General features: G+C 41.9%; 1 protein-coding gene across 2 annotated transcripts in view; it reads right to left on the bottom strand.

The window, feature by feature from the left end:
• The window catches only part of SMC6 (structural maintenance of chromosomes 6), a 166,775-nt gene that overhangs the window by 116,480 nt on the left and 24,346 nt on the right, over positions 1 to 25,949 (bottom strand). Inside the window, exons 3-9 of one of the 2 annotated variants that reach the window (XM_073625346.1) lie at positions 24,457 to 24,574; positions 21,247 to 21,352; positions 19,465 to 19,601; positions 18,456 to 18,517; positions 12,674 to 12,754; positions 11,348 to 11,449; positions 5,182 to 5,301 (exon numbers count right to left, since the gene is read on the bottom strand). In XM_073625346.1, coding sequence (XP_073481447.1) covers positions 5,182 to 5,301; positions 11,348 to 11,449; positions 12,674 to 12,754; positions 18,456 to 18,517; positions 19,465 to 19,601; positions 21,247 to 21,352; positions 24,457 to 24,574 — 726 coding nt within the window. Of the gene's footprint in view, positions 1 to 5,181; positions 5,302 to 11,347; positions 11,450 to 12,673; positions 12,755 to 18,455; positions 18,518 to 19,464; positions 19,602 to 20,499; positions 20,699 to 21,246; positions 21,353 to 24,456; positions 24,575 to 25,949 lie in introns of those variants that run through there. The other variant, XM_073625347.1, reaches the window with a different exon arrangement.

Here is a 25,949-nt window from a genome sequence, read left to right as displayed (position 1 = left end):
ACCGCTCTCACTACATCAAGACAATGTAGTGAGTTCTCTACCCTAGAACCTGGTTTTGGAAAAAAATGACGGTAGGACAATATCTTGGTTTAGGTGAAAACCTAAAAAGCACCTTAATAATTAAATATGGCTTCTTTACAGGAAAGAGCAGCCAACTCCGATACCCTCTTGCAGAGGGTATAGCAACTCGAAACACTATTTCCCTTGTCAGAAGGACCAAGGGAGTATGCTGTAGCGGTTCAGAAGGCTGTTTTTGGCAATACGGGCAAAAAACTAAAGTTCAAGTCCCAAGGGTTCAAGGGTGGTCTAACTGGCGGAATAAGCCGCCTTACCCCTGGTATAAAAACCCCGGACCAAAGAATGTGAAGCAAGCAGTCTTTGAAATAAGACCAATAAAACCGAGACTTGGCCCTTAATAGTACTCAAGGCCAGCTTCATTTGTACTCGTAGAAAACAACAAGAATTCTACCTATGATATATTTCCGAGGCCAACCCTAGGATTCACACCAGAAAACGTAAGCCCTCCAGAGTCTATAATATATGGCTCTGGAAGCCGGCTTCATTAATGAACGTAGAAATCACTGACCTGGAGAGACTATGTCTTTTCAGAATGTGGGCTTCAATAGCCAAACCGTCAAACTTAGAGTTTGCAAGGTAGGATGGAATATCGGCCTCTATGAGAGTAGGTCTTGCCGTAGTGGAAGAGACCATGGATCCTCCACTGCCATCTTTACGATTTCTGCATACCAGGACCTTCTGGGTCATGCTGGGGCTACCAGAATTACCGGCTTTCTTTCCAGCTTGATCCTGCAAAGAAGCCGTGGCAGCAATTGAATAGGGAAAAAAAAAAAAACTGCTGGCGACTCACGTAGTCCGCCTGCCAATTCTCTATTCCCGGAATGAAGACTGCCGATCGGCAAGGAACATCCCTTTCCGCCCAAACTAGAATATGGTCCACCACTCTCTGAGCTGCGTGACCCTTAGTGCCCCCTTGGCGATTTGATATAGGCCACAGCTGTGGCATTGTCGGATTGGATCCTGACAGGACAATCCTGTAACTTGAATGTTCAGGGCCTCAGAGCTAGATGCGCTACATGAATCTCTAGGATGTTGATGGGCAAGGTTTTTTCAGTTCTGGATCACTGTCCTTGGACAGTTGTCTTTTTCCAGTACTGCTCCCCAACCTGAAAGGTTGGCATCTGTCATTACCACTTTCTAGGTAACTGGTATGAAGGTTTTTTCCTTCTGCAGATTACCGGATACCGAGCACAAACTGAGGCTCTAGAACACCTTTGGGGACAGCCGCATTGGCAAATCTAGAGCTTGAACCGTTTTGTTCCAAGCAGACCAGATACTGTTTTGCAACAGTCCCGAATGGAACTGGGCATAGGGAACCGCTTCCAATGAAGCCACCATCTTTCCTAACAACCTCATGCAAAGGTGAATGGAGGAATCTCTTTTCGACCTGACCATCTGCACCAGCTCTCTTATGGCGTTGATCTTGCCTTTCTAGCGGTTTTAAGGAAGACTTCTCTAATTTGAGAATTCAACCCAGATTTTTCAGGTATTTGGTTGTAATGAGCACGCTTTTCTCCAAACAAGCCACCGACTGGTCTATTAGCAATAGATTGTCTAGGTACGCCAAGACTGTTATACCCTGTGCCCTTAACCTAGCCAGAGGTGGGGCCAGAACTTTTGTAAACATCTGGGGTGCTGTAGCTAGCCCGAAAGGCAAGGCTACAAACTGAAAATGCTGCTGTTCTACCTTGAACCGCAGAAACTCTTGGTGAGTGGGAAATATAGGGACATGCAGATATGCATCCCTGATGTCGATAGATGCCAGAAGTTCTCTTCCTTGTAGAAACCACTGACCTGATCAACTCCATGTGAAAGGAGCAGATCTTCAGGTACTGATTTCAATTTTTTAAAACTAGAATGGGTCTGACATCCCCATTTGGTTTTGGTACCGTAAACAGGTTTGAATAAAAACCCCAAACCTTGCTCTTCTGTGGGGATTTGTATGATCACCCCCTGAGCCAGTAATCGGTCTAGTGCCCGAAACAGAGATTGCCTTTTCCCTGGATCTGATCTCAGAAAACGAGACGGTGGAAACTCCCGAAATTCTAGTTTGTATCCTATAGACACTGTGGAGATGACCCATCTGTCCTGAATTTCCTCTTGCCAGACTTCTGAGTATTGCAGAAGTCTTCCCCCCACTCTGGCGAGGGGGGGGGCGGTCTCTTCATAATGGGGCTTTAGAATTCTGCTTTGCAGATTTCCGGCCCCAGGTCTTCTTCTGTGCCTGACCAACTTTTTAACCACAGGATCCTACGCATGTGTACTAGCACAAGCACAAGGCGGGATGCCTGGTGAATAGAGTCTTTCATGGAGTCTATGGCAAAACATAATGCCTTTGGTAGTTTGGCCAAATCACGGCCTGTTTGCAGGGACCTCCTTAAGGGCCTGTCTACATTGGTCCTTTAGGGACTGACAGATGCCTATTGCAGCGACTGCAGGCGAGTAACGGCCCCTGCCAAGGAAAAAGAGTATTTTAACAGGAATTCCAACCTTTTATCGGTTGGATCTTTAAGCATTTGTGCATTTCTACTGGGCAAGTTAGACTTTTATTCGCACTGGAAATCACAGCGTCAACTGCTGGTACATTCCATTTTTTGGTGAATTTCTCCTCCATGGGGTAGAGAGCTGAGAATCTCTTTGGAGGGAGAAAGTGCTTATCCGGGTGATCCCATTCAGCATAGGGCATGTACAGGAAACGCATAAAAGGCTGTAAAGGTTTCAAGGAACCTAAAGAAGAAACGGAACTTTCAGATGACTCTGTTAAGGGTAGCTTGAAAGAGGAACGAACCATCACCGTAAGAGATTTGTACCAGCAATTTCTCAGATTGCGAGGCTGAAAAGGGTACATCCACTGTTGTCTCCTCTGTAGAGGAGTAATCGGTTTGCCTTTCCTCCTGATCGCCTGAGGGTAATACCTTATCCTGTACCCACTGTTCCCTTGTAAGGGGTCTGAAGTGGGGGAGGGGGATTTAACACGCTTCCTATCCTTTTGGATGGAGGATGCGATTAAAGCCGCTAATTTTCCTTCTAGGCCCTGCAGGGCGGAGGAAAATGCATCTTCAGTCACGTATACAGGGGCTGATATGTGAGAAGCAGCTGCACCACCAATTGGTTCCAATGGCTCACCCTGGCTTGCCGTATCGGGTATTTCCGGAGAAGATGACAGTTTGGAGGCACAACTGGAGTTACCAGCACCTGGGGGGTGGAATTTTTAGTACCTTTTTTGTGTCGTCTTTTTTTGGAAGTCATAGTGCTAAGCACAAAAGCAGAGGCACTAAGTAAATACACTATTTGCTGAGCAATAGTCTAGCAATACAATGCAGCTTTAAAGTTCAGCTTGGTGCAGAGTAACAATGTATTTCCTGTACTGGAAATGCCAGCATGCATCCCTTACGTGCCCCAGCGCTCCTGTGTGTCAGACTTCCATCTCTTCAGTTGCTGATAGAGATCTTCTGTAGTTAATGAGAAGTGTCAGTTTAAATGCTTCAGGTGTGAGCTCGGAGTCCTTAGCGCCTGTGCTTCACATGGACACTCTACATCCCGCACACGATGCCGCGCCTAAGCCACGCCCCTTCGCCACTAATCCACCCCCCCTCCTTGTTTCAAATCAACAGCAGTTCATGCACACTGACGGCATTCGGGTCTGCCAGTGCAGAAACGTAGAAGGGGAGGCTCTGTGATCGCCTGATCATCAAGAAAAAAGCAAGTATGACTGAATAGGGGGACAAGGGCTGGGGCAATGGCAGGACAATATCTAGCACTGACATGGCTATGTGGGGAATCTTTCACTGACTCCGTTTAGGTATGCAAAGCTGTAAAGTAAATACAACACAGGGAGCCGCCACCGCGCCCCCCGGGAGGGGGGGGGGGGGGAGTGTACAAACTGCTGCTGTACCCCCAGCCACCGCCCCCCCCCCAGGGGGGAGAGGAACATGCCAACTTTGTTCAATTAAGAATCCCCACTGGTTGCTGAGACCACAGACATGCTGTTTTAGCTGGTCACTGAGCTGACGGAGAGCAACGTACCAAGGTATGTGCATTTACTCCCTCTAGTGGAGACTTTTAAGGCATACAACATTTTACTCATGGAAGAAAAAACCATAGGTGTACTTTTTACAGTTCCTAGGCTTCTTCCCTTACCTTATCCTCCCTGCAGGATACTGCTGTAACAGACAGATCCAAACTTCACCCATCACGGCGGGCTGCGTTAGCAAATCTTTAAGGACCGGGTCCCTTTGTAGGGGTTTCACTCCCTTGGACATGTATTAGCACCCCGCTAGGAAAAACTTTAGGTAATGTAGGCATGACCAAAAAGTCCTGGGTCCCAGGGTCTAGCCCTGCAAAGAGAGGCGTTACAGGCAAAACCTTGCTTTGTATACGAGGCCTGGGTACCATCCACCTTGGCCGCAGTGGCACTTTGGATGGATCCGGTCTATGGAGGCTGTTTAAATCCAGCAAGGATCCCTCCAGTGGAGCTCTTTAGAGCACATCTTCACTCGTAACCAACACCTTAGACACTGGCGAAAAAACTGAGGTGCTCCCGGTAAGGGAGGGGCTATATAGGTTGGCAACTTCCTGTTTAGCGTGTGCCATTGTCCATCACCTGAAGGTGGTCTATAACCCACATAGTAATTACTATGGTGCTCTGCGTCCCGTGATGTACGATAAAGAAAACGTATCTACAATCAGGGATCTAATATTACTGACACCTCTATATGATCAGAACAGAAGCATTTAATGGTTCCACATTTAAAGTTACCATTAAAACATAACCAAGTCTCATCTCAATCCCGAGAGGAAATGTAATTACCTTCCTTTTTAGAAAAGCAATTGCGTTATTTACAGACCTTTAGCTACATTACACAGAAAAGTACACAGTACAAATTTGTTCCCCTTTTTTACACCAACTTACATTGTACATGCGTCTATATAGCTACAAATATGACTGTATCCTCCTGATACCCACAACCCAAACCATGACCATAGTGTGCCATTTTATGTCTCCTCATGTCTCTCACATGTACATATATTTTTCTCATCTTTAATACCGAGAAAGGATAGACTTACTGGCCACCGCTAACCGAAATGCATAAAAAGTCTTACCACTGCCCAGGCCATGTTACGACTGAGATCTTCCAACTTCTCCTTCATCTCACCCAAGGATGCCAGATTTTTAAATCTATCCTCCTTTACTATGCAATCCTGCTTAAGTTCCTGCAGTTTCTAAATTGAAAGGAATAGAAAACAAATGTCAAGAATTTAAAGAGGCACAAGCCATTTAAAACCTAACTTGAGGGATGGATAAATACAGGAATGACTTTAAATAGTTTTCCAAGATGGTTCAAACAAACTATTTCCTTTACTATTGGTGCAGCGGCTGTCAGTGTTATGCATCAGCTACCAAAGTATACAGCGTTGTGTTTTAGGGGAATGAATACAAGGTTTACTCTGATTGGCTGAGGTAGAGGCAAGCGAATGGTGTCCTGAGCGCCACCTAAAGAGGAAGCCTTGTATTCATACATAAAAATGTTCCTGTGAACGGCTGAGCAGCGCTCAGCCTGACTCCATTTTGTTCCGGGAACGGGAAGTCCCCGTACTGCTGCTGGAGCACAGCTCTGTTTACTGTATGGAGCTGATGCTACATACAGTTTAGACTGTGCTGACAGCCGCTTCATTAATTAGTAAAGGAAATTGTGTGGGCCAGCTTGGCTCAAAGTATTTAAAGTCATAGTATACTTTATATAGTTAGGCTTTAAAAGCCAGGATCACATAGCGCATCCATTTTAAAAATGGCTAGCAGAAGTTAATACTGTCCAAGGCAACCAGATAAAGGATGAAGAGTAGAGGCAGACTAGGTTTTGGTTGGGAATTTGAGACATCTTGTTAGAGCCCAACTTCAACAAAAATCTTTTTTACAACTTTAGGGTTAGACCTACTTCAAAATTTTAGTGTTATTTATATTCCTGATGGGGAGCTTTCCGCTGACCTCCTGTATTGTCACCCAGACAGGAAGTGAGTGTAAATTTCTCCAGCAGGTTAAAGGCAGCAATAAAACCTGACAGATGAGTTAAAGATGAATGTATTTTTTTTTATAAATGTACTGGCTGTGCAGACTGGCTGCAAACAACTCCACAGCTTCTCTGGAGGAGACCAGAGGATCCAATGTTGGAGCACCAGAAAAATAGGGATAGCTATACTCCTAGCACTCCAGAAAAGTGCTAACTAAATAAAATTGATAATTTCTCGAGGTGTCAAAAAACTTGATGGATGTAATCCAGGGGTAGGCAACCTCAGCCCTCCAGTTGTTTTGAAACTACAAGTCCCATGAGACATTGCAAGACCTTAACAATCGCATGACTCCTAGAGGCAGAGGCAGGATGGGATTTGTAGTTTCACCACAGCTGGAGGGCCGAGGTTGCCTACCCCTAATGTAATCCCTTATAAATCAGAACATTTTACATTGTAAGTGTATACATTTCCGGAGTTGTTCTTTACAGCGTATCTAAACCCAAAAACAAAAAATTTAAAATATTGCAGCTTTCCAGTCCTTAATTGAGATGACTGCATTATTTTCTGTCCATGTGTGGCTACAATGACTGACTGTACTGTATCTAGGGACAGAGCCATGGTTACCACCCAGGATAGACTTTAAACATATCTGAATTTGTCATCTCCATTATAAGGAGGCTGATTGGATTAGTAGTTTACAAAGACAGAAAATATAGTTTTTGCTTATTTTTCAGCTGACAGGAAGTGACATGAATACTGCATTTCTGGCAAGATCAACTGGTATTTTCTGTAATTGCTGAAAAAGTTAGTTCTTAGCCTGGAAAAAGAAAATTTAATACAGCCACGTCTATGGAATGGTAACGTGTTACATTTTTGTTCGTGGGTTTAAAAGGTTATCTTTTCATACGTAAATTTGAATAGACAGGATCCCAGCACCTTAATGATCCCAGTACCTTGTAAGAGAATAGGTTCAGAAATAAGAAATGTAAGCCCCAGTGTATTAAAAGATATAATAGGCTTGAATTACTTAGCTGGGACAAATGAAATTTACTATAGCAAGTTTGTTTTTCTATTAACAATGGTCAATATATTAATGGCTCAAACCAGCAAAGATTAGGGCAAAGAAAACAAATTATAAAGCTTAGTAAAGCTGCCATAATTACTCTTATTTTAACCACTTGCTTACTGGGCACTTAAACCCCACTCCTGTCTAGACCAATTTTCAGCGCTGATGCACTTTGAATGACAATTGCGCGGTCATACAACACTGTACCCAAATAAAATTTGTATCATTTTTTTCCCACAAATAGAGCTTTCTTTTGGTGGTATTTGATCACCTCTGCGGTTCTTATTTTTTGTTAAAAAAAAATTTAAAAGACCGAATTAAAAAAAAAAATATATATATATTTTTTATATTTTGTTATAAAATTTAGCAAACGTAATTTTTCTCCTTTATTGATGTACGCTGATGGGGCTGCACTGATGGGCACCGATAAGGCAGCACTGGTGGGCACTGATAGGCGGCACTGAGAGGCGGCACTGAAGGGCATTGATAGGCGGCACTGGTGGGCACTAAGAAGTGGCACTAATAGGTGGCAGTGATGGGCACTGATAGGCTACACTGATAGGCAGCACTGCTAGGTGGCACTGATGAGGCACCACTGGTGGGCATTGATAGGTGGCACTCATGGGCATTGATAGGCGGCACTGGTGGGCACTGGCAGGCAGTAATTGTGGGGCTGATGTGCCCCCTTCCTCTACGGGACCGATGTCCCTTGCACATAAGCCGGTGATCGGCTTTTTTTTTTTCTCCTCACGCTGTCAGCGAGCTTTTGTTTACATCACGTGATCAGCTGTCATTGGCTGACAGCTGATCACATGGTAAGGGGCCGGGATCGGCCCCTTACTCGGATCTGTGATCACCTGAGTCTCAGTGACTCGGTGCTCACAACGTACGCCCTGCAGAGGGTGCGCGGGGAGCGTGCAAAGGGGAGGACGTCATATGACGGCCTCCCGGAAATTCAGGTCCGCGTTGTGGCTGTCATTTGGCTATAGCACGGACGCCAAGTGGCTAATGTGAATCGCTGACTAAAAAAAATAAAATAGATAAAAATTATATATCGGCAGCTGCAGCACTGACCAAGGTTTTAACCTTCCTTTCCAGTGTTGTACCGGTATATCGCTGGACGGGAAGTGGTTAAAACATACGTGTGTTTGAACTCTTTCACTGCCAGCACCATTTTTTGTTAAAAAACACATTTTATGCATAAAGATTAGTTCAATCACAAAACATTATATATTTTCACGAAGCAGAGACCCTGGAGGAAAAAATGGTGGTAGTTGCAATTTTTATCTCTAACAATATTAGTGCAACTGTGTATACTAAAAGTAATTTTAGGGCACACAAATGCAATATATTAACCAGGTTATTTTTCAGTGAGGTCTGGTGACCATAAAAGCGATCAGTCTTCCATCAGAAAGCTGACAGCTGGTTTAACAAGTAGCAGTGAGGTGTGTGTGTGTGTGTAAAAGTCACCACTGCCACTAACATATTTTAAGTCATTGGCAGTATAATGAGTTAAAGTACATCAGCTTTACTCATCTCTTCTTAACAATCAGGAAGCCCAGTAAGGATGTGACTGGCAGCATCTGGTTCCTGGGACACAGTGAAAGGAACAAATGTTGTTCCTCCCACTGTGTGATGTCAGAAACGAGAAGTGACAAGGATTTAGTCACTTCCGTTATCAGTTGTTTACCTGGTCGTTACTGGCCAGTGAAGTCAATCAGAGGGGATCCAATATACCCCAGATCTCTCCATAAAGAGGAACTGTCACGGTCCAAGCGATCACAAAGGATGTTGTTCATCCCTTGTAATAGCAGTAAAGTCAATATAAATAATAATTTAAAAAAAAAGTGATTTTTAAATAAAATAAAGATGATTTAAAAGTGCCCCTGTCCCCCTGTGCAAATGCGCACTCTGGTCCTACATGCATTTGTAAACGGCGATTGAACCCCACATGTGCGGTATTGATGCAAACGTCAGAGTGAGAGCATAATTCTAGTCCCAGAACTCCTGTGTAACTCTAAACTAGTAACCTGAAAAAGTTTTTAAAGTGTCTCCTATGTAGATTTTTACATACCATAGTTTGGAGACGTTCCACGGGCATACGCAATTTTAAAATATGACATGTTTGCTATCTTTTTAATCAGAGTAATATCATAATCCATAAAAATGGATATTATATTGTGTTTTTGTGCATTAAAATTAAAGTGTATTTTTTCCAAAGAAACTGCATTTGAAAAACTGCTGAACAAATATTGCGTGACATAAAAAATATACAACACCCACCATTTTATTCTCTAGGGCCTCTGCTTGAAAAAAAATATATAATGTTTGAAAGTTTCAAGTAGTTTTCTAGCAAAAATGTTTTCATACATAGGAGAGCATTGTCAGAATTAGCCCAGACTGAAAGTCTAGGATTCAAAGCACTTCATGAAGGATACATTGTTAAAGTGAAGTTCCACCCACTTTTACAACTCTTCAGCATCCCTCACTAAACTGTGCACTGTAAACAAATTAGATTTTTTTTTTCTCAGCACCTACTTGTATATCTGCTGTGTTCATTTTTCACTTCCTCCTCCCTGGCCGCGGCCCATCGCATCATTTCCTGTTTGCAATGCCTTCTGGGAAGGTGCGGCAACTTCCTTTGAAACTGCCGTTGCTATGGAAACCTGACCTGAAACCTATTACACTGCTTGTGATGCACTGAGCATGTGCGAGATCTGCAAGGATGAGATCCAGGAAGAAATACAGTCTGGCTTCAGATGCCCACACTTAAGATTAGAGGTCGACCGATATATCGGCCGATATTTGGCTTTTTTAACTTAATCGGCATCGGTCGAGCGGGACTTGCAAATGACTTCTGTAATAGAAGTCAATTGCAAGTTGTCTGAAGGTTTCTTCTCTCCTCCTCTGGGCAGCCTGCCAAATCTGATAAGAAGATACATTTGTATCTCTTTGGGTTCTTTTATCAATAGACTGAACTTGTGTGTAGAAGTTCTCAGTTTAACCATTTAAAGACTAAATCTTTTTTGACATTTGTTGCTTACAGGTTAAAATTCAGTATTTTCTGCTAGAAAATCACTTGGAACCCCCAAACATTATATATATATTTTTTTTAGCAGAGACCCTAGGGAATAAAATAGCGGTTGTTGCAATATTTTATGTCACACGGTATTTGCGCAGCGGTCTTTCAAACGCAATTTTTTAAAATAAAATACACTAATTAAAAAAATAAATAAATAAGCAGTAAAGTTAGCCCATTTTTTTTCGTCCAAAAGTTTTGGTTACCTGTTTTTGTGTATTTAATATTTAAGATATAGTTTTTTTTTTTTTTTAATCTAAATTATACATACAAGTGAACTGATTGGAGGTTTGTTTTGTTCAATAAATGTTTAAATGTAAAAAATTTTCTGTATCACTTATTACTTAAGGTTGCTTCCACACTGGAGCGGGCAGGCGTTGACAGTAAAACGCTGTTAGTTTTAGCAGCGCTTTACCGTCATTTTAGCGGCGCTATTCGGCTGCTAGCGGGGCGCTTATAACCCAGCTAGCGGCCGAGGAAGGGGTTAAATGCGCCCCTGAAGTGCTGCTGCCGAAACGCTTTGCAGCCGCTTCGGCAGCGGTGTGCATTCATTTCAATGGGCAGGAGTGGTGGAGGAGCGGTATACACCGCTCCAAAGACATCCTGCCAGCGCATCGCCTCAGTGTGAAAGCACTCGGGATATCACACTGAGACTGTAGGGAAGCCGTTTTACAGGCACTTTACAGGCGCTATTTTTAGCCCAAAAGCGCCTAAAAAAACGCCCCAGTGTGAAAGGGGTCTAACTGTTAGATTTTATGAGATGAAGGGGGAAAAAAAAAGAAAAAAAAAAAAATCGGCCTAATATATCGGCCCAAAAAAATCAGCATCACATATCGGCCATCGGCCACCGCGATTTCTAAATATCGGCATCGGCCAGAGAAAAACCCATATCGGTCGACCTCTACTTAAGATGGCCACGGCCTGCTGTAAGTTTATAAAATAACAAACTACTGCTATAAACTAACAAAACAGGCCTTAGTTTACAGACTAACTTTACTAGAATACATTAAGCTTGTGTATTATAGGGGTATTTTTATTTAAAAAGTATAATTTTGGCCGGAACACCACTTTAACAACCCTGCACTGTTGGCAGTAAAGTCACTGTGAGCACTTACCTCTTCACCAAAATTAATTTGGTTATCTGTTCTGGCCTTTGTTTCCATGATGTAGGAATAATCTTCCTTCATCTGTTCCAGCTGTGTAGCTTTCATAAAAAACTAAAGCAGAAAAATGCAAGTTAAAAAAAGTCCATGATAAAGGCCGCTGTCCTTATCCCCACGGAATCTCTGCCTTTTAATTGGCCAGCAGGGGATGATGTCATTCCAAGCATGTGCAGGGGAGTCAGTGATTCCAGCACAGCCAGAGCGTGCCGGTTATGCAACCTGAGCTGCATATTGGCAATTCAGTGTACACTCAGTAGAAAACTGCAAGCAGGAAGTTAAGTTTGTATGATTGCAGAAGAGACATAGCATGTCTCATCTTCAATAAAAAGCTGCCTGCTCACAGTTTTCTAAAAGTTAGATTTAGTTCCACTTCAGTTGACTCTGGAAGCAGACTAGACTACCCTCCATTATCTATAGTTAATGGAAAAAACAGCTACTGTGTAGCCAAAATTGTAGATGGTAGACAAATGAAAACTGCATTTGACTAATCACACACTCATAGGACAACTGATAATTTGTCTTCTACAGCAGCCAAATACCCAAACTATATGAATAATGCAAATATCTTTCAAATAGCTTACACAATACATAGTCACAAATATGTGCTTTATAACCTCTGTAATGCTGAGAGAGACTTGTTGCTGCTTGTTAGGGCATGTGCCAGAAAACCTTGTGCCCTCTGCTCCTGTAAACATATCCATATGGTTGGATTAAAAGCAATGGCCAGCAATAGGTCTAAAGGGCTGCCCTCTATCTTGACGTTCAGTACTGAGAATTTGCTGCTTTCCCGTAATAAATTAAATGATTACACAACCTGGAAGGGGATGCCGGCTTTAAAATAGATTATTGAAAAATAAATAAACCATGCACATAACACTGGAGCAGGGGAATTAAATGAGATCTATTTTATCTCATCATAGTGACCTGTAGGAACCATAGTAACACAATCTAACAGCTAAACAAGGCTCTAAGCCTGGTACTATGGAAATTGTTTCATACAAATGAGGATATTTGAGGCAGCATCTCAAAATCATCTTTGCAATGAATTATACCTGCCCAGACACCGAGAGTAAAAGTACGTTGGAACGTCAGAGCAGAAATGAAAGCAGAAATAAATCACATATTTTAAATGGATTATGCATTGTTCAGTGTTTAAAAAAATAATGAGAGACATACATTACAGTCATGCAAATCAGTACTGGATGCTGAAGCTATTGGTTGAGTATCAGTATGTATCATAGAAAAAGCAAACTCATAATACATTTGAACTTTACTCACCTTGTACTTGTCAGATTCATTCTTCGACTGCAAAAACAGTTTACTCATTTCTTGAGTTAGAACAGACACTGGGTTGTCAATCTACAAATGAAAAAGTAGTTAAAACCACAGATCAAAGAATGTTAAACTCTAGCAAAAAGTTTTTTGAGTCCTGTGCAACAATCACTACCTGCAGCAGTTAACTACCAAACTAGTAATAAATACGATTTAAAACAAGCCCTGCCCACCCGCACAGCTAGAGGCACTGCAGAGCAAACCATCCTCGAATTAACATTAATCTGTCAGCAGCTTGGTTCACACTCATGCCTTATTCTGTGTTTACATGTTAGTTTAGAAAGCTGGCGAGTCACTACTGGGAGAGGGGAGCTGAGTTGCGTGACATTGTGAAAATGAAGGATGAATTGCTACAGAAATCGTCTTAAAGCACATTTAGTGTTTGCATATGTTTGAATATTTAAATATGTGAATGTCCACAGCCTGGTCTTATACTTGTACTTATAATCTAAAGTTTGGCTCTAACCAAGATTCATTAGCTCAGTTTAACCCCCTCCCACCTACTGTACACATATATGCAGCCTCACGGAAGTGGGGCTGCATATACCGGTATATGTGTATCTATCTTTGTGCTGGACGCACGCCGCACAGCATGCTCCCAGCACAAAGACCAAGCCCTCACCAAGAGCCCCGAGTCTCGTACGAACAATCGGGACCCGGGTCTCCCAGTTCCAGGTTACCTGATCGTTGTCATAGCCTCCGATTGGCTATCACAGTAATCATTCCCTGTGAGCCCACCCCTGTGTTTACTTCCTCTTCTAAATGAAGAGAAAGATACATTGCACCTTCATTTTCTTGCAGGAGAAGAAGATGTACACAAACAAGTGTGTAAAAAAAAGAAAAGAAAAAAAAAAAAAAAGAAAAGAAAAAAACATGCACCTTTGTGTCTGGGCCCTACTACAGGTACAAACAACAACATACACATATGTGGTATCGTTGTGATCGTCAGGAGCAGGAGAATTTATTTTGGGTTAATCTTTGGTGGGAAATTATGGTAATAGTAAGAAAAAAAAAAAAAAAAAAATCAGGAGATTTCCATTACCATTTACCACCAAAAGAAAGCCCTAGGTGCCCTGAAAAAAAAACAAAAAAAAAAAAAAAAACAAGGTATAATCCACCTGGATACACAAGGTAGTTGGGCAGATATGTACAGTTTTACTAATACATGTAAAAGTTGCAAAATTGTGCTGAAGCATTAACATTTGTTTTATCCTTACGCAGGAAGGGGATTATGTGACAAAACAAATTGTTAAAGCGGAGGTCTGCAGCTGCTGGCTTTTAATATTAGGACACTTACCTGTCTTGGAGTCTAACGATGTCGGCACCACAGCTGATGTTTCCATCAGCTGTTGGGGGCTGCCGCCGCCATTGCGGGTAAGGGAACCCGGCAGTGTAGCCTTACGGCTTCATATCAAGAACCCTACTGCACATGCATGAGGCTCCGCTCCTCTCTCCTACTGGCCCAGTGGCAGGGGAAGGAGGAGAGAGCCGAGTGGTGAAGTCAATGGCCACGGCTCCCGGAAGTGGGAACAGGATACTTGTCAAAGAAAGGTATCCTCTCCCACTCCACTGCCCCCCCCCCCCCCCAAAAGGTGCCAAATGTGGCACCATAGGGGGAGAGGAGACAAATGAGTGGAAGTTCCACTTTTGGGTGGAACTTTGCTTTAAGGTAGTCAAACTTTTGGGTTATACTGCTGCTTACAGGAGGACTAGACACTGCCAAAATGTAGACCAGCTCAGGAAATCCCCTCCCACTACCAGCATGCCTTCGCTCTTAGTTCTAAAGTCCATCAAGTCTATCCTGTGTGTGATTATATGTCAATATTACATTGTATATCCCTGTATGTTGTGGTCGTTCAGGTGCTTATCTAATAGTTTTTTTTAAATGAACGATGCTCCCCACTGAGACCACAGCCTGTGGAAGGGAATTCCACATCCTTGCAGCTCTTACAGTAAAGAACCCTCTAAGTAGTTTAGTTTTAAGGTTATACCTCTTTTTTTCTCGTTTTAATAAGTGGCCACGTGTCTGGTTAAACTCCCTTCCGCAAAAAAAGTTTTTCCCTCATAACCAATATCCTCCAGACCCTTCATTAGCTTTGTTGAACTTCTTTGTACTCGCTCCATTTCCAGTACATCCTTCCTGAGGACTGGTGCCCAGAACTGGACAGCATACTCTAGGTGCGGCCGGACCAGAGTCTTGTAGAGCGGGAGAGTTATCGCTTTATCTCTAGAGTCGATCCCCTTTTTAATGCATGCCAATAATCTGTTTGCTTTGTTAGCAGCAGCTTGGCATTGCATTTGCTGAGCCTATCATCTACTAGGACCCCCAGGTCCTTTTCCATCCTAGATTCCCCTATAGGGTCTCCCCCCAGTGTATAGATTGCATTCATATTTTTGTCACACAAATGCATTATTTTACATTTTTCTACATTAAACCTAATTTGCCATGTAGTTCCCCACCCCATTAATTTGTTCAGATCTTTTTGCAAGGTTAACACATCCTGCGGAGAAGTTATTGCCCTGCTTAGGTTAGTATCGTCCGCAAATGCAGAGATTGAACTGTTTACCCCATTCTTCAGGTCGGTTATCAACAAAATAAATAGGATTGGTCCCAGCACGGAACCCTGTGGGACCCCACTACCCACACCCCTGACAATTCCAAGTACTCCCCATTTATCGCCACCCTCTGAACTGGCCCTTGTAACCAGTTGTCAATCCATGTACTCACCCTATGGTCCATGCCAACGAACCTTATTGTGTACAGTAAACGTTTATGGGGAACGGTGTCAAATGCTTTTGCAAAATCCAGATACACCACGTCTATGGGCCTTCCTTTATCTAGATGGCAACTCACCTCCTCATAGAAGGTTAATAGATTGGTTTGGCAAGAACGATTCTTCATGAATCTATGCTGATTACTGCCAACGATACCATTCTCATTACTAAAATCTTGTATATAGTCCCTTATCATCCCCTCCAAGAGCTTATATACTATTGATGTTAGGCTAACTGGTCTGTAATTCCCAGGGATGTATTTTGGGCCCTTTTTAAATATTGGTGCTACATTGGCTTTTTTCCAATCAGCTGGTACCATTCCAGTCAGTAGACTGTCAGTAAAAAATTAGGAACAATGGTCTGGTAATTACTTAATTGAGTTCCCCAAGTACCCTCAGATGCAAACCATCTGGTCCCAGTGATTTATTAATAAAAAGTTTCCCAGGTCTAATTTTAATTCTGTCCTCTGTTAACCATGGAGGTGCTTCCTGTGATGTGTCATGAGGATAAACACTGCAGTTTTGGTTACTGATGGCCCCCGATTCCCTCGTGAAGACTGAGGAGAAGAATAAAATTCAATACCTTCGCTATCTCCCCATCCTTTGTAACCAGATGTCCTTCCTCATTCTTTATGGGGTCAATATGGTCTGTCCTCCCTTTTTTACTGTTTATATACTAAGAATTTCTTGGGATTTTTTTTTGCTCTCTCTGCTATGTGTCTTTCGTGTTCTATCTTAGCTGCCCTAATTGCACCCTTACATTTCTTGTTGCATTCTTTATAAAGTCTGAATGCTGATGATGATCCCTCAACCTTGTATTTTTTAAAGGCCTTCTCCTTTGCTTTTATATACATTTTTACATTAGAGTTAAGTCGGCCAAGACTTTTGTTCGCTCTTATAAATTTATTACCTGATGAGATGCATTGGCTAATGCCCTTATTTAATATGCTCTTAAAGCAAACCCATTTCTCCTCCGTGTTCTTTGTTCCTAAGATTTTATCTCCATTCATGCCTTCTAGCATGGTTCGTAGTTTAGGAAAGTTGGCTGTTTTGAAATGCAGTGTCTTTGTATTCCCCTTATGTTTCCTATTTGTGTGATTTATACTGAAGCCAATTGACCTGTGATCGCTGTTTCCTAAATTGCCCTGTATTTCCACATCCGTGATCAGGTCTGTATTATTGTTGGTAATCATTAATTAGGGGCCACAAGTAAAGCAGGACTGCTCATCCCCCACAAGCCTAGAATCATGCTTGCTGGCACTGAGCTGTTAGGGAAAGTATAGGCTAAAAGGACAACTTCACTTTCATGAAAAAATAGCATAAAACTTAATATAGCATGTACAATTGCTACACAAGCAATTCTGTAATTTATTGTTATTTTCTGCAATATTTTCAATGCAATATGGCAATAAGGACATGCCTGGAATTTTTTTTTTCTTTTGTGTGATTAGTTCCCAGGAGTCTAATTTTCCCAGAAGATATAAGATAAATTGTAGGCATCCCCTACAAAGGGATTTTTTAGTTTTACTGAGATACTCCCCAAGGGTTAAAAACTTCTAAATGGATGCAGACTCTGCATTTGGTCTCATCAAAATAATGAGTGCATCAGGTGACTATAATGAACCAAACCCTCCTTTTCAAAATCAGTCTGCAAGGGACACTGTGAAACAAAACTATTTTTCATTGCAGAAAAAGGTAGGAATCTACAGCAAAATGTGTTAAAATCCCTGAAATGTACACAGATCACCCAGAGGAGACTTTCTTTTTTCCCCCTCAACAAAAGTGGTGTTACACGTTAGACTTCATTCACACAGCCATAAAAATATGCATATACAATTGTTTAATTAGATCTGAATGCAGCTGCATTGTTTTCAATGGAGCCATTACACAGGTGTGTAAACATGAGCTGCTTTTAGATCTATAGCACAGAAAACAAAAATCTGCTTTTAAGAACATGCGCTTTATGCATATAAACACATATATACGTGTTTGTAAGTGTGTAAATTAAGTCTAAATAAAGGGGGAAAAAATCTATGTTTTTGAGCCTAGACCACTCTTAAAGTCTTATGGTCAGAAATACTTGAAGTTTCTGGGGACACTTTAACTTAAAGTGACACTAAAGGTTCGCGTTTTTTTTTTTTTTATAACAAACTTATCATACCTACCTCCACTGTGCAGCTCGTTTTGCACAGACTGGCCCCGAACCTCGTCTTCTGGCGTCCCTCGGCGGCTCTTTCGGCTCCACCCCACATCAGAAAACCCCCCGAGAGAAGCGCTCTCCGGGGAAGAGGCGGGGGTTATCTTGCAGGCGCGCTCCAGAGTCCAGCATTCGGCGTCCATAGACGCCGAATGCAGGACTCTGCCCTGCCCCCTCGGCGCCCTAGTCATTGGATTTGATTGACAGCAGCGGGAGCCAATGGCTGCGCTGCTATCAATCTATCCAATCAAGAGCCAAGAACCCCGGGCAGAGAGACAGCGTGTTCCGTGGGACAAGTTCGAGGGTTGAGGTAAGTAAAACGGGGGGGCTAGTCACTAACAGGTGTTTTTTCACCTTAATGCATACAATGCATTAAGGTGAAAAAACACAAACCTTTACAACCCCTTTAAGCCAGCCATAGATCGAAATCCGGCCGGTTCAGCAGAGACTGGAGGAATTTCAATACATGTATAGGCACCCTGTTTGTACAGAAGTCAATTAATTGACTTCAGTACAACCACTCTGTTGGGTTTTTCCTGAATGATCAGAGCCACCAGCTATAGCCGGCAGCACTGATCATTGTATTCTAATGGTGGAGAAGGCCCAGTGCCGGCAGAGTACAATACCACATTCGGTGTGGATGGGGAAACTGTCTAATTTTTTTTTTTTTTTTTATTTAACCTACTGGTTGAGTGAAAAAAAATGAACCATGTATGGCCAGCCTAAAACTACTATTGTGAAATAACCTACGCATTACCTGTATGTTAAAATGGTCTAGGATGGAGACAAGTTCTTCCTTCTTTGACGAAACAATGGTCCCTTTAAAAAAAAACAATAAAACCAGATGTTAGATAAGAAAATTTTTCAGATGTCTTAAGCCTTCTACATACAAGAAAGGTAAAAAGGTAGACATTCGGCCTGTGTGTAAGTCTGTCTGTCCATCAGAAGCTGTTTAGCCGGCTTCTGTCAGACGAGCATGCTGGAAAACCAGTAGCCGACCAACTCCTGATCAGGAGCTCTCAGCCAATGGCAGAGAGCAGTAATCGCAGTGTTCTGGTGGGGGAATGGTCCCCCTGTCAGAACACAACAGCTCAGCGGGGGAGATCGCTACACTAACTTTGCATAGTTATTACAGCGGCTCCGACCGGAGCTGACCGTTTTTTTTCGTTCAACCCAAAACTCATAGTGTGTACCAGGCTTTATAGTTTGTAAAAGACTGTCCCTCACTGTCAGTCAAGTATGCTTTGATAAAAGTTGCACACAATACAAATGTATACCCAAGAAGGTTTTAGGGTATTGAAGTAGAAAGGAGGGATGACACCCCTACAACATATAAAAATGTTTCCACCAGAACACTTATCTTGAAGATATAAGTAAAAATGAATAACACCATACACTGTTTTGCAACATCACAGGTCCCCCTTTCCCTTCCTCCAGACACTGCTAGTCACATTTTCCCCTTTTTAAGTCACTATGAGATAATATTATACTCAAAGTGACTACTACACTGACATTACTATGTGTATTACTCATATACAACTTTGTTTGCAGAATGCTGCATGGTAACTTTCTCTGTTCATAATTAGGACATGGTGGCAGTGGGAAAGCTCAAAAGAAGTGGAAAGCATGTGTGGTAGGGGACAAGCTTGTTTTGTTACAATGGTTCTATTCCCATTATATGAGATCACAAAAAAAATTTTTAAAAAATAACTTACAATCACTGTGCTGACCTAGCAACTCTATGAGTTATCATTACCGTTACATACCTGTTTTACTTTTTAGTTTATAATTGCGACTTCCATCTACAGTTAAATGCTGCTGAACAACAATAGAGTCTCCATACACTTCAGGTCTAAAAGCATCTGGGCCTCGATTACGCAATGTTATGGATACATCCGCAGACCTGAAAAAAAAAAAAAAAATGCATAACCGCCTCCTTAGCAAAAGTCTTTGGAAAAAAGCCGGCATAGAAGAAGGGACTGGATGAAATTCAATCCATATATGGGCAGGCTGGTTTTACTGAAGTCAATCTGTTGATCGACTTACAATACAACCAACCTGCCAGATTTTTTGCACGCAATCACTGCTGCCAGCTACAGCTCCCCGTCGGCAGAAAACAATAGTGCTGCAGCCATTGTTGATAGGATGGATTGGGGGGATAATCGAGCATCTTTCTTTCCTTCCACCCATGGTGCCGCAGCTGCTGTAGGCATCAGGTTTGCTCTCTCACTGTAACCTAATGAAAAAGGTCCTGAAGAAGCTTTACACAAAACACATCAACCTTATATATATATTCCCCATTTCTTTAATAAACATGATTTTAACTTGAGTGAATAAAAATTTGTATTATGTTTTAAATATCATTAGAAATGGGGAAGATAACGTGCTGACAAAACAACAGCTGCTAGCAAAACCAGTCAGAAATACTGTGCAAGGCTGGGGTATGCCCCAATGGCCCTGTTTTGTACCTTCACAGTGAAACTTTTCAATAAAATAATAATAATAATAAAAAAAAAATGTGCAATCAAAATAATGTAAAAGAAATGCAATGCTAATAGTGAAAAAAATATGTATATATACTCAAAAAATATATAACACTTCAATGTAAATAGTCCAAAGTGATGAGTGAATATATATATATATATATATATATATATATATATATATATTATATGCAAAAAAGGAAAAAAAAAAAAGTCAAGTGAGAAAGTATCTGTGCAATCATAAAATGAGTATGATCCAATTCATATGTGATCCAATTCCACCATGTGATCCACCACCATGATTAGATGGACTCTTACCAGAATTTTAGGACTCTATTACAGAGTCATAAACACCCAATGTGATGTTTGAAAGAGGCAGCACGTATTGTCCAAACACAGGGATCAGGGATACAGCAGATTCAGTGATAACTCAGTAAATATAAAAAAAATGTCTTCCCATCAAGGATAATATCCCTGCGTTAACAGGCATGTCAGATCAATCCAAAGTACTATAAAACCATGGAGGTAAAACAGCTTGTGTACACAGCAGGACAGGCGTGGCAATGGAATGTACGTAGACTCCATCCTACATGTTTCGTCACAACTGACATCTGGGGCATGTGTCAAATATCATTGTGTCATCCCTTCTATCAGTAAAGTCTGTTTTTTTAGTCTTTGCAGCATTTTGGTAGCAATTACCTAATATTCTGTTATTTCCATTTGTAAAAGCGAACAGAATGAAAACATTAAGCTAACTGTACCCCTAACCTTAGTTTTTGGAAATCAATAATTGGCAAAGGGCAACCCGGAGGCGAGTTTAACAACCACCCTTTCTACTGACTTTTCCCAAGTTATATTTTCTGGAGCTTTCTCCATAACTCATTTGCCCTATCACTTTACTGTTGGGAGACAGAAATAGCCAGAGATACAGATAATATTGTACAATGTACTGAACCACTTTATAGCCATACAGGGAAAAAAAAAAAAAAACTGTTAAAAAGTCCCTCCCCTCATGAAAATATTCCACAAATACTGCACAGTGATAAAGAGTTTAAGACAACTCACGTCTGTCCATCTTTGACAAATCCTTTTATTGATGAACCTCTGTTGGTGGTAGCAGCTTTGCCGCCCAGACCCACAATCAGAGCTGTAAGGACAGCACTCTTACCACCTAGGGAAAGTTAGAAAACATTATTTAAAACAGGCAGCTTTAGCATGGACTAGGACATGTGCGTGTACACACACACACACACACACACACACACTGTACAGAGAATATATATTTTTTTTTCCTTTTATTTATTACCCCAAGTCCAAGGGTTGCAGCATACGATGATACACAATTAGGAGAAAAAAAAAAAAAACATACAGAAGTGCTTCATGAAACAGCAATGCTTTCAGGCCAAAATAGCCAGCCCTTTCTGAAGGTTGAGGAAGGGCAGGCTATATTGACCTAAAACTTTTGCAAAACTGTTGCAAACTTTTGAAACACTCCTGATTGTTTGTTTATTTTTTTCTAATAAAGCATTGTGGAGCGCTGCAACTCTAGGATAGGAATTTTTTTCTATATAAAATGTTTGCATGGCACCTCATGACCTTATTCAAGCGCAGTGTACCTCTTTATTCTTTTACTAGATACATTGATCCGCTATTTATGGCCACCCACCTAATACTGAGTAGGTTCCCCTTTCGCCGCCAAAACAGCCCTCACCTGTTGAGGCATGGACGCCACTAGACCTCTAAAGGTATTCTGTGGTACCTAACACCAAGCTGTCAGTAGCAGATCCTTGAAGTCCTAGAAGTTGCGAGTTGGGGCCTCAATGGATTGGATTTGTTTTTGCAGCAGATCGCACAGATGTTCAATTAGAGAGCATGGAAGATGTGGAAAATTTGTGTTGTGCTGCTCAAGCCATTCTTGAATCTTTTTTTGCAGTGTGGCAGGGTGCATTATGCTGCTGAAAGAGGCCACTGCCATCAGAAAGTATCTATTCCATCAGGGAGTGTACTTGGTCAGCAACAATATTTAGGTAGGTGGTACATGTCAAAGTAACATCCACATGAATGGCAGGATCCAAGGTTTCCCAGCAGAACATTGCCCCAAGCATCACACTGCCTCCGCTGGCTTGCCTTCTTCTCATACTGCATCCTGGTGCCATCTCCTCCCCAGTTAAGCGACGCACACACAACCAGCCATCCACATAACGTAAAAGAAAATGTGACTCATCAGACCAAACCACCCTCTTCACTGTTCCATGGTTCAGTTGTGATGCTCACATGTGGCTACGCAGATTATATATTTATATTACACACACACACACACACACACACAGTATCTCACAAAAGTGAGTACACCCCTCACATTTTTGTAAATATTTTATTCTATCTTTTCATGTGACAACACTGAAGAAATTACACTTTGCTACAATGTAAAGTAGTGAGTGTACAGCTTTTATAATGGTGTAAATTTGCTGTCCCCTCAAAATAACTGATTACACAGCCATTAATGTGTAAACAGCTGGAAACAAAAGGGAGTACACTCCTAAGTTAAAATGTCCAAATTGGGCCCAAAGTTTCAATATTTTGTGTGGCCACCATTATTTTCCAGCACGGATTTAAACCTCTTGGGCATGGAGTTCAGCAGAGCTTCACAGGTTGCCACTGGAGTCAACTCCTCCATGACGACATCACGGAGCTGGTGGATGTTAGAGAACTTGCGCTCCTACACCTTCCGTTTGAGGATGCCCCACAGATGCTCAATAGGGTTTAGGTCTGGAGACATGCTTGACCAGTCCATCACCTTTACCCTCAGCTTCTTTAGCAAGGCAGTGGTCCTCTTGGATGTGTGTTTTGGCGTCGTTATGTTGGAATACTGCCCTGCGGCCCAGTCTCTGAAGGGAAGGATCATTCTCTGCTTCAGTATCTCACAGTACATGTTGGCATTCATGGTTCCCTCAATGAACTGTAGCTCCCCAGTACTGGCTACATTCATGCAGCCCCAGACCATGACACTCCCACCACCATGCTTGACTGTATGCAAGACACACTTGTCTTTGTACTAGTCACCTGGTTGCTGTCACACGCTTGACACCATCTGAACCAAATAAGTTTATCTTGTCTCATCAGACCACAGGACATGGTTCCAGTAATCCATATCCTTAGTCTGCTTGTCTTCAGCAAAGTGTTTGCAGGCTTTCTTGTGCATCATCTTTAGATTAGGCTTCCTTCTGGAATGACAGCCATGCAGACCAATTTGATGCAGTGTGCGGTGTATGGTCTGAGGCTAACCCCCCACCCCTTCAACCTCTGCAGCAATGCTGGCCTCACACATACGGCTATTTCCCAAAGACAACCTCTGGATATGACACTGAGCACATGCACTCAACTTCTTTGGTCGACCATGGCGGGGCCTGTTCTGCATATGGTCTGAGCACTGACAGGCTGACCCCACACCCCTTCAACCTCTGCAGCGATGCTGGCAGCACTTATATGTTTATATGTTTATTTACCAAAGACAATCTCTGAATACGATGCTGAGCATGTGCACTCAACTTCTCAACAAGGTCTGTTCTGAGTGAAACCTGTCCTGTTAAACCGCTGTATGGTCTTGGCTACCGTGCTGCCGCTCAGTTTCAGGGTCTTGGCAATCATCTTGTAGCCTAAGCCATCTTTATGTAGAGCAACAATTCTTTTTTTCAGACCCTCAGAGTTCTTTGCCAAGAGGTGCCATGTTGAACTACCAGTGACCAGTATGACAGAGCGAGAGCGATAACACCAAATTTAATACACCTGCTCTCCATTCACACCTGAGAACTTGTAACACTAACATATCACATGACATCGGGGAGGGAAAATGGCTAATTGGGCCCAATTTGGACATTTTCACTTAGGGGTGTTCTCACTTTTGTTGCCAGCGATTTAAACATTAATAGCTGTGTGTTGAGTTATTTTGAGGGGACAGCAAATGTACACTGTTATACAAGCTGTACACTCACTACTTTACATTGTAGCAAAGTGCCATTTCTGCAGTGTTGTCACATGAAAAGACATAATAAAATATTTACAAAAATGTGAGGGGTGTACTCACTTTGTGAGATACTGTGTGTATGTATATATATATATATATATATATATATATATATATATATATATATATATATATATATATATATACACACACACACACATACATACATACACACAAATAACCGACAGCTCATCAGGCTGCCATTGAAAAGACAAACTTTATATATTATAAAAGTTGACAGCTGCACTTACTTCCATTGTTCCCAACAACAAAATTGACATTTGGTCCAAATCGGAAGGGTCCAAGCATTGCATGACACATAAAGTTCTTCAGTGAAATGCTTTCAATGATCCCAACATCAGCAGTGACCTACAAATTAGTCACAAATTAAAGGTGTATTCAAACATGCCTATTTGACACAATGATCAATTTGATACATTCTGATTATTGATTAGCAACTGGAAAAAAATAGGCTCTGTCAGTCTGAAGGCTCCTACACTCCAGGTCACTGGCTTTGGATGCACTGGGTTCTGTTCAGTTAATGGGTTAAAGGAGGTGTAAAGGCAGAAGGTTTTTTATCTTAATGCATAGAGTGCATTAAGATAAAAAACCTTCTGTGTGTAGCAGCCTCCCCAGCACCCCCTAATTACTTACCTGAGCCCCATCTCTCTTAAGCGATGTCCACGAATGTCTAAGCCATCTGGGACACTCCTCCTGATTGTGAGTCACAGCAGCGGTGCCATTGGTTCCTGTGGCTGTCAAAGTCAGTCAGCCAATCAGGGGAGAGAGGGGGCGGGGGCCAGGGCGGGGCTCTGTGCCCCCATAGGAAGCTGCTGACTGAGAGGGCACTCGATAGGAGGGAGCGGCCAGGAGCAACAAAGAGAGTAGAGAAGAGGAGGATCCTCTGTGCAAAACCAACTGCACAGAAGAGGCAAGTATAACTTTTTTATTTATTTTTTAAACAAGAATTTACAATCACTTTAATTTTTACATATTAACAAAAAAAAAAAAAAAAAAAACACAACACACGCACACACATACATGTATTCCTCAGGATCACTGGCCCTCATCCGTTTCTTATTCTTCTTTTAAAGTGATACTAAACATACAATGTTTAAATGCCATTATCCCTTCTTGTATAAAGATCATACCATTGTATTTATTTTGATATAAAAAAAAAAAAATAGGATTTTTATAACAGCTTACCTGTAAAATCCTTTTCTTGGAGTAAATCATGGGACACAGAGCACCACAGTAATTACTTAATGGGTTATGGGCCACCTTCAGGTGATGGACACTGGTATACCCAATACAGGAAGTTGACTCCCCTGTATAACCCCTCCTCCTTCCAGGAGTACCTCAGTTTTTGTAGCCAAGCAATATACTTAAACCCCATAAAAAGAGGGGCGGGACCTCTGTGTCCCATGATGTACTTCAAGAAAAAGGATTTTACAGGTAAGCTGTTATAAAAATCCTATTTTCTTTATCGTACATCATGGGACACAGAGCCTTAAGTAATTACTTGGTGGGATGTCCCATAGCAATGCTACTTGAGGGGAGGGAGACACAACCCACAGGGTACCCCAAGGCCTGAGGACTTATACTGCTGCCTGCAGCACACTGCACCCAAAGACGATATCTTCATTTCTCCTTACATCCACTTGATAACATTTTGTGAATGTGTGTACTGAAGACCAAATAGCGGCCTTGCAAATCTGAGCCATGAAGGTCTGGTGACGCACTG

This window comes from Aquarana catesbeiana, linkage group LG04 (genome assembly GCF_042186555.1).
Source record: "Aquarana catesbeiana isolate 2022-GZ linkage group LG04, ASM4218655v1, whole genome shotgun sequence".
Taxonomy (NCBI): Eukaryota; Metazoa; Chordata; class Amphibia; order Anura; family Ranidae; genus Aquarana; species Aquarana catesbeiana.
Note: the sequence above shows the minus strand (reverse complement) of the source record. Positions and strands in the feature narration are given on the sequence as shown.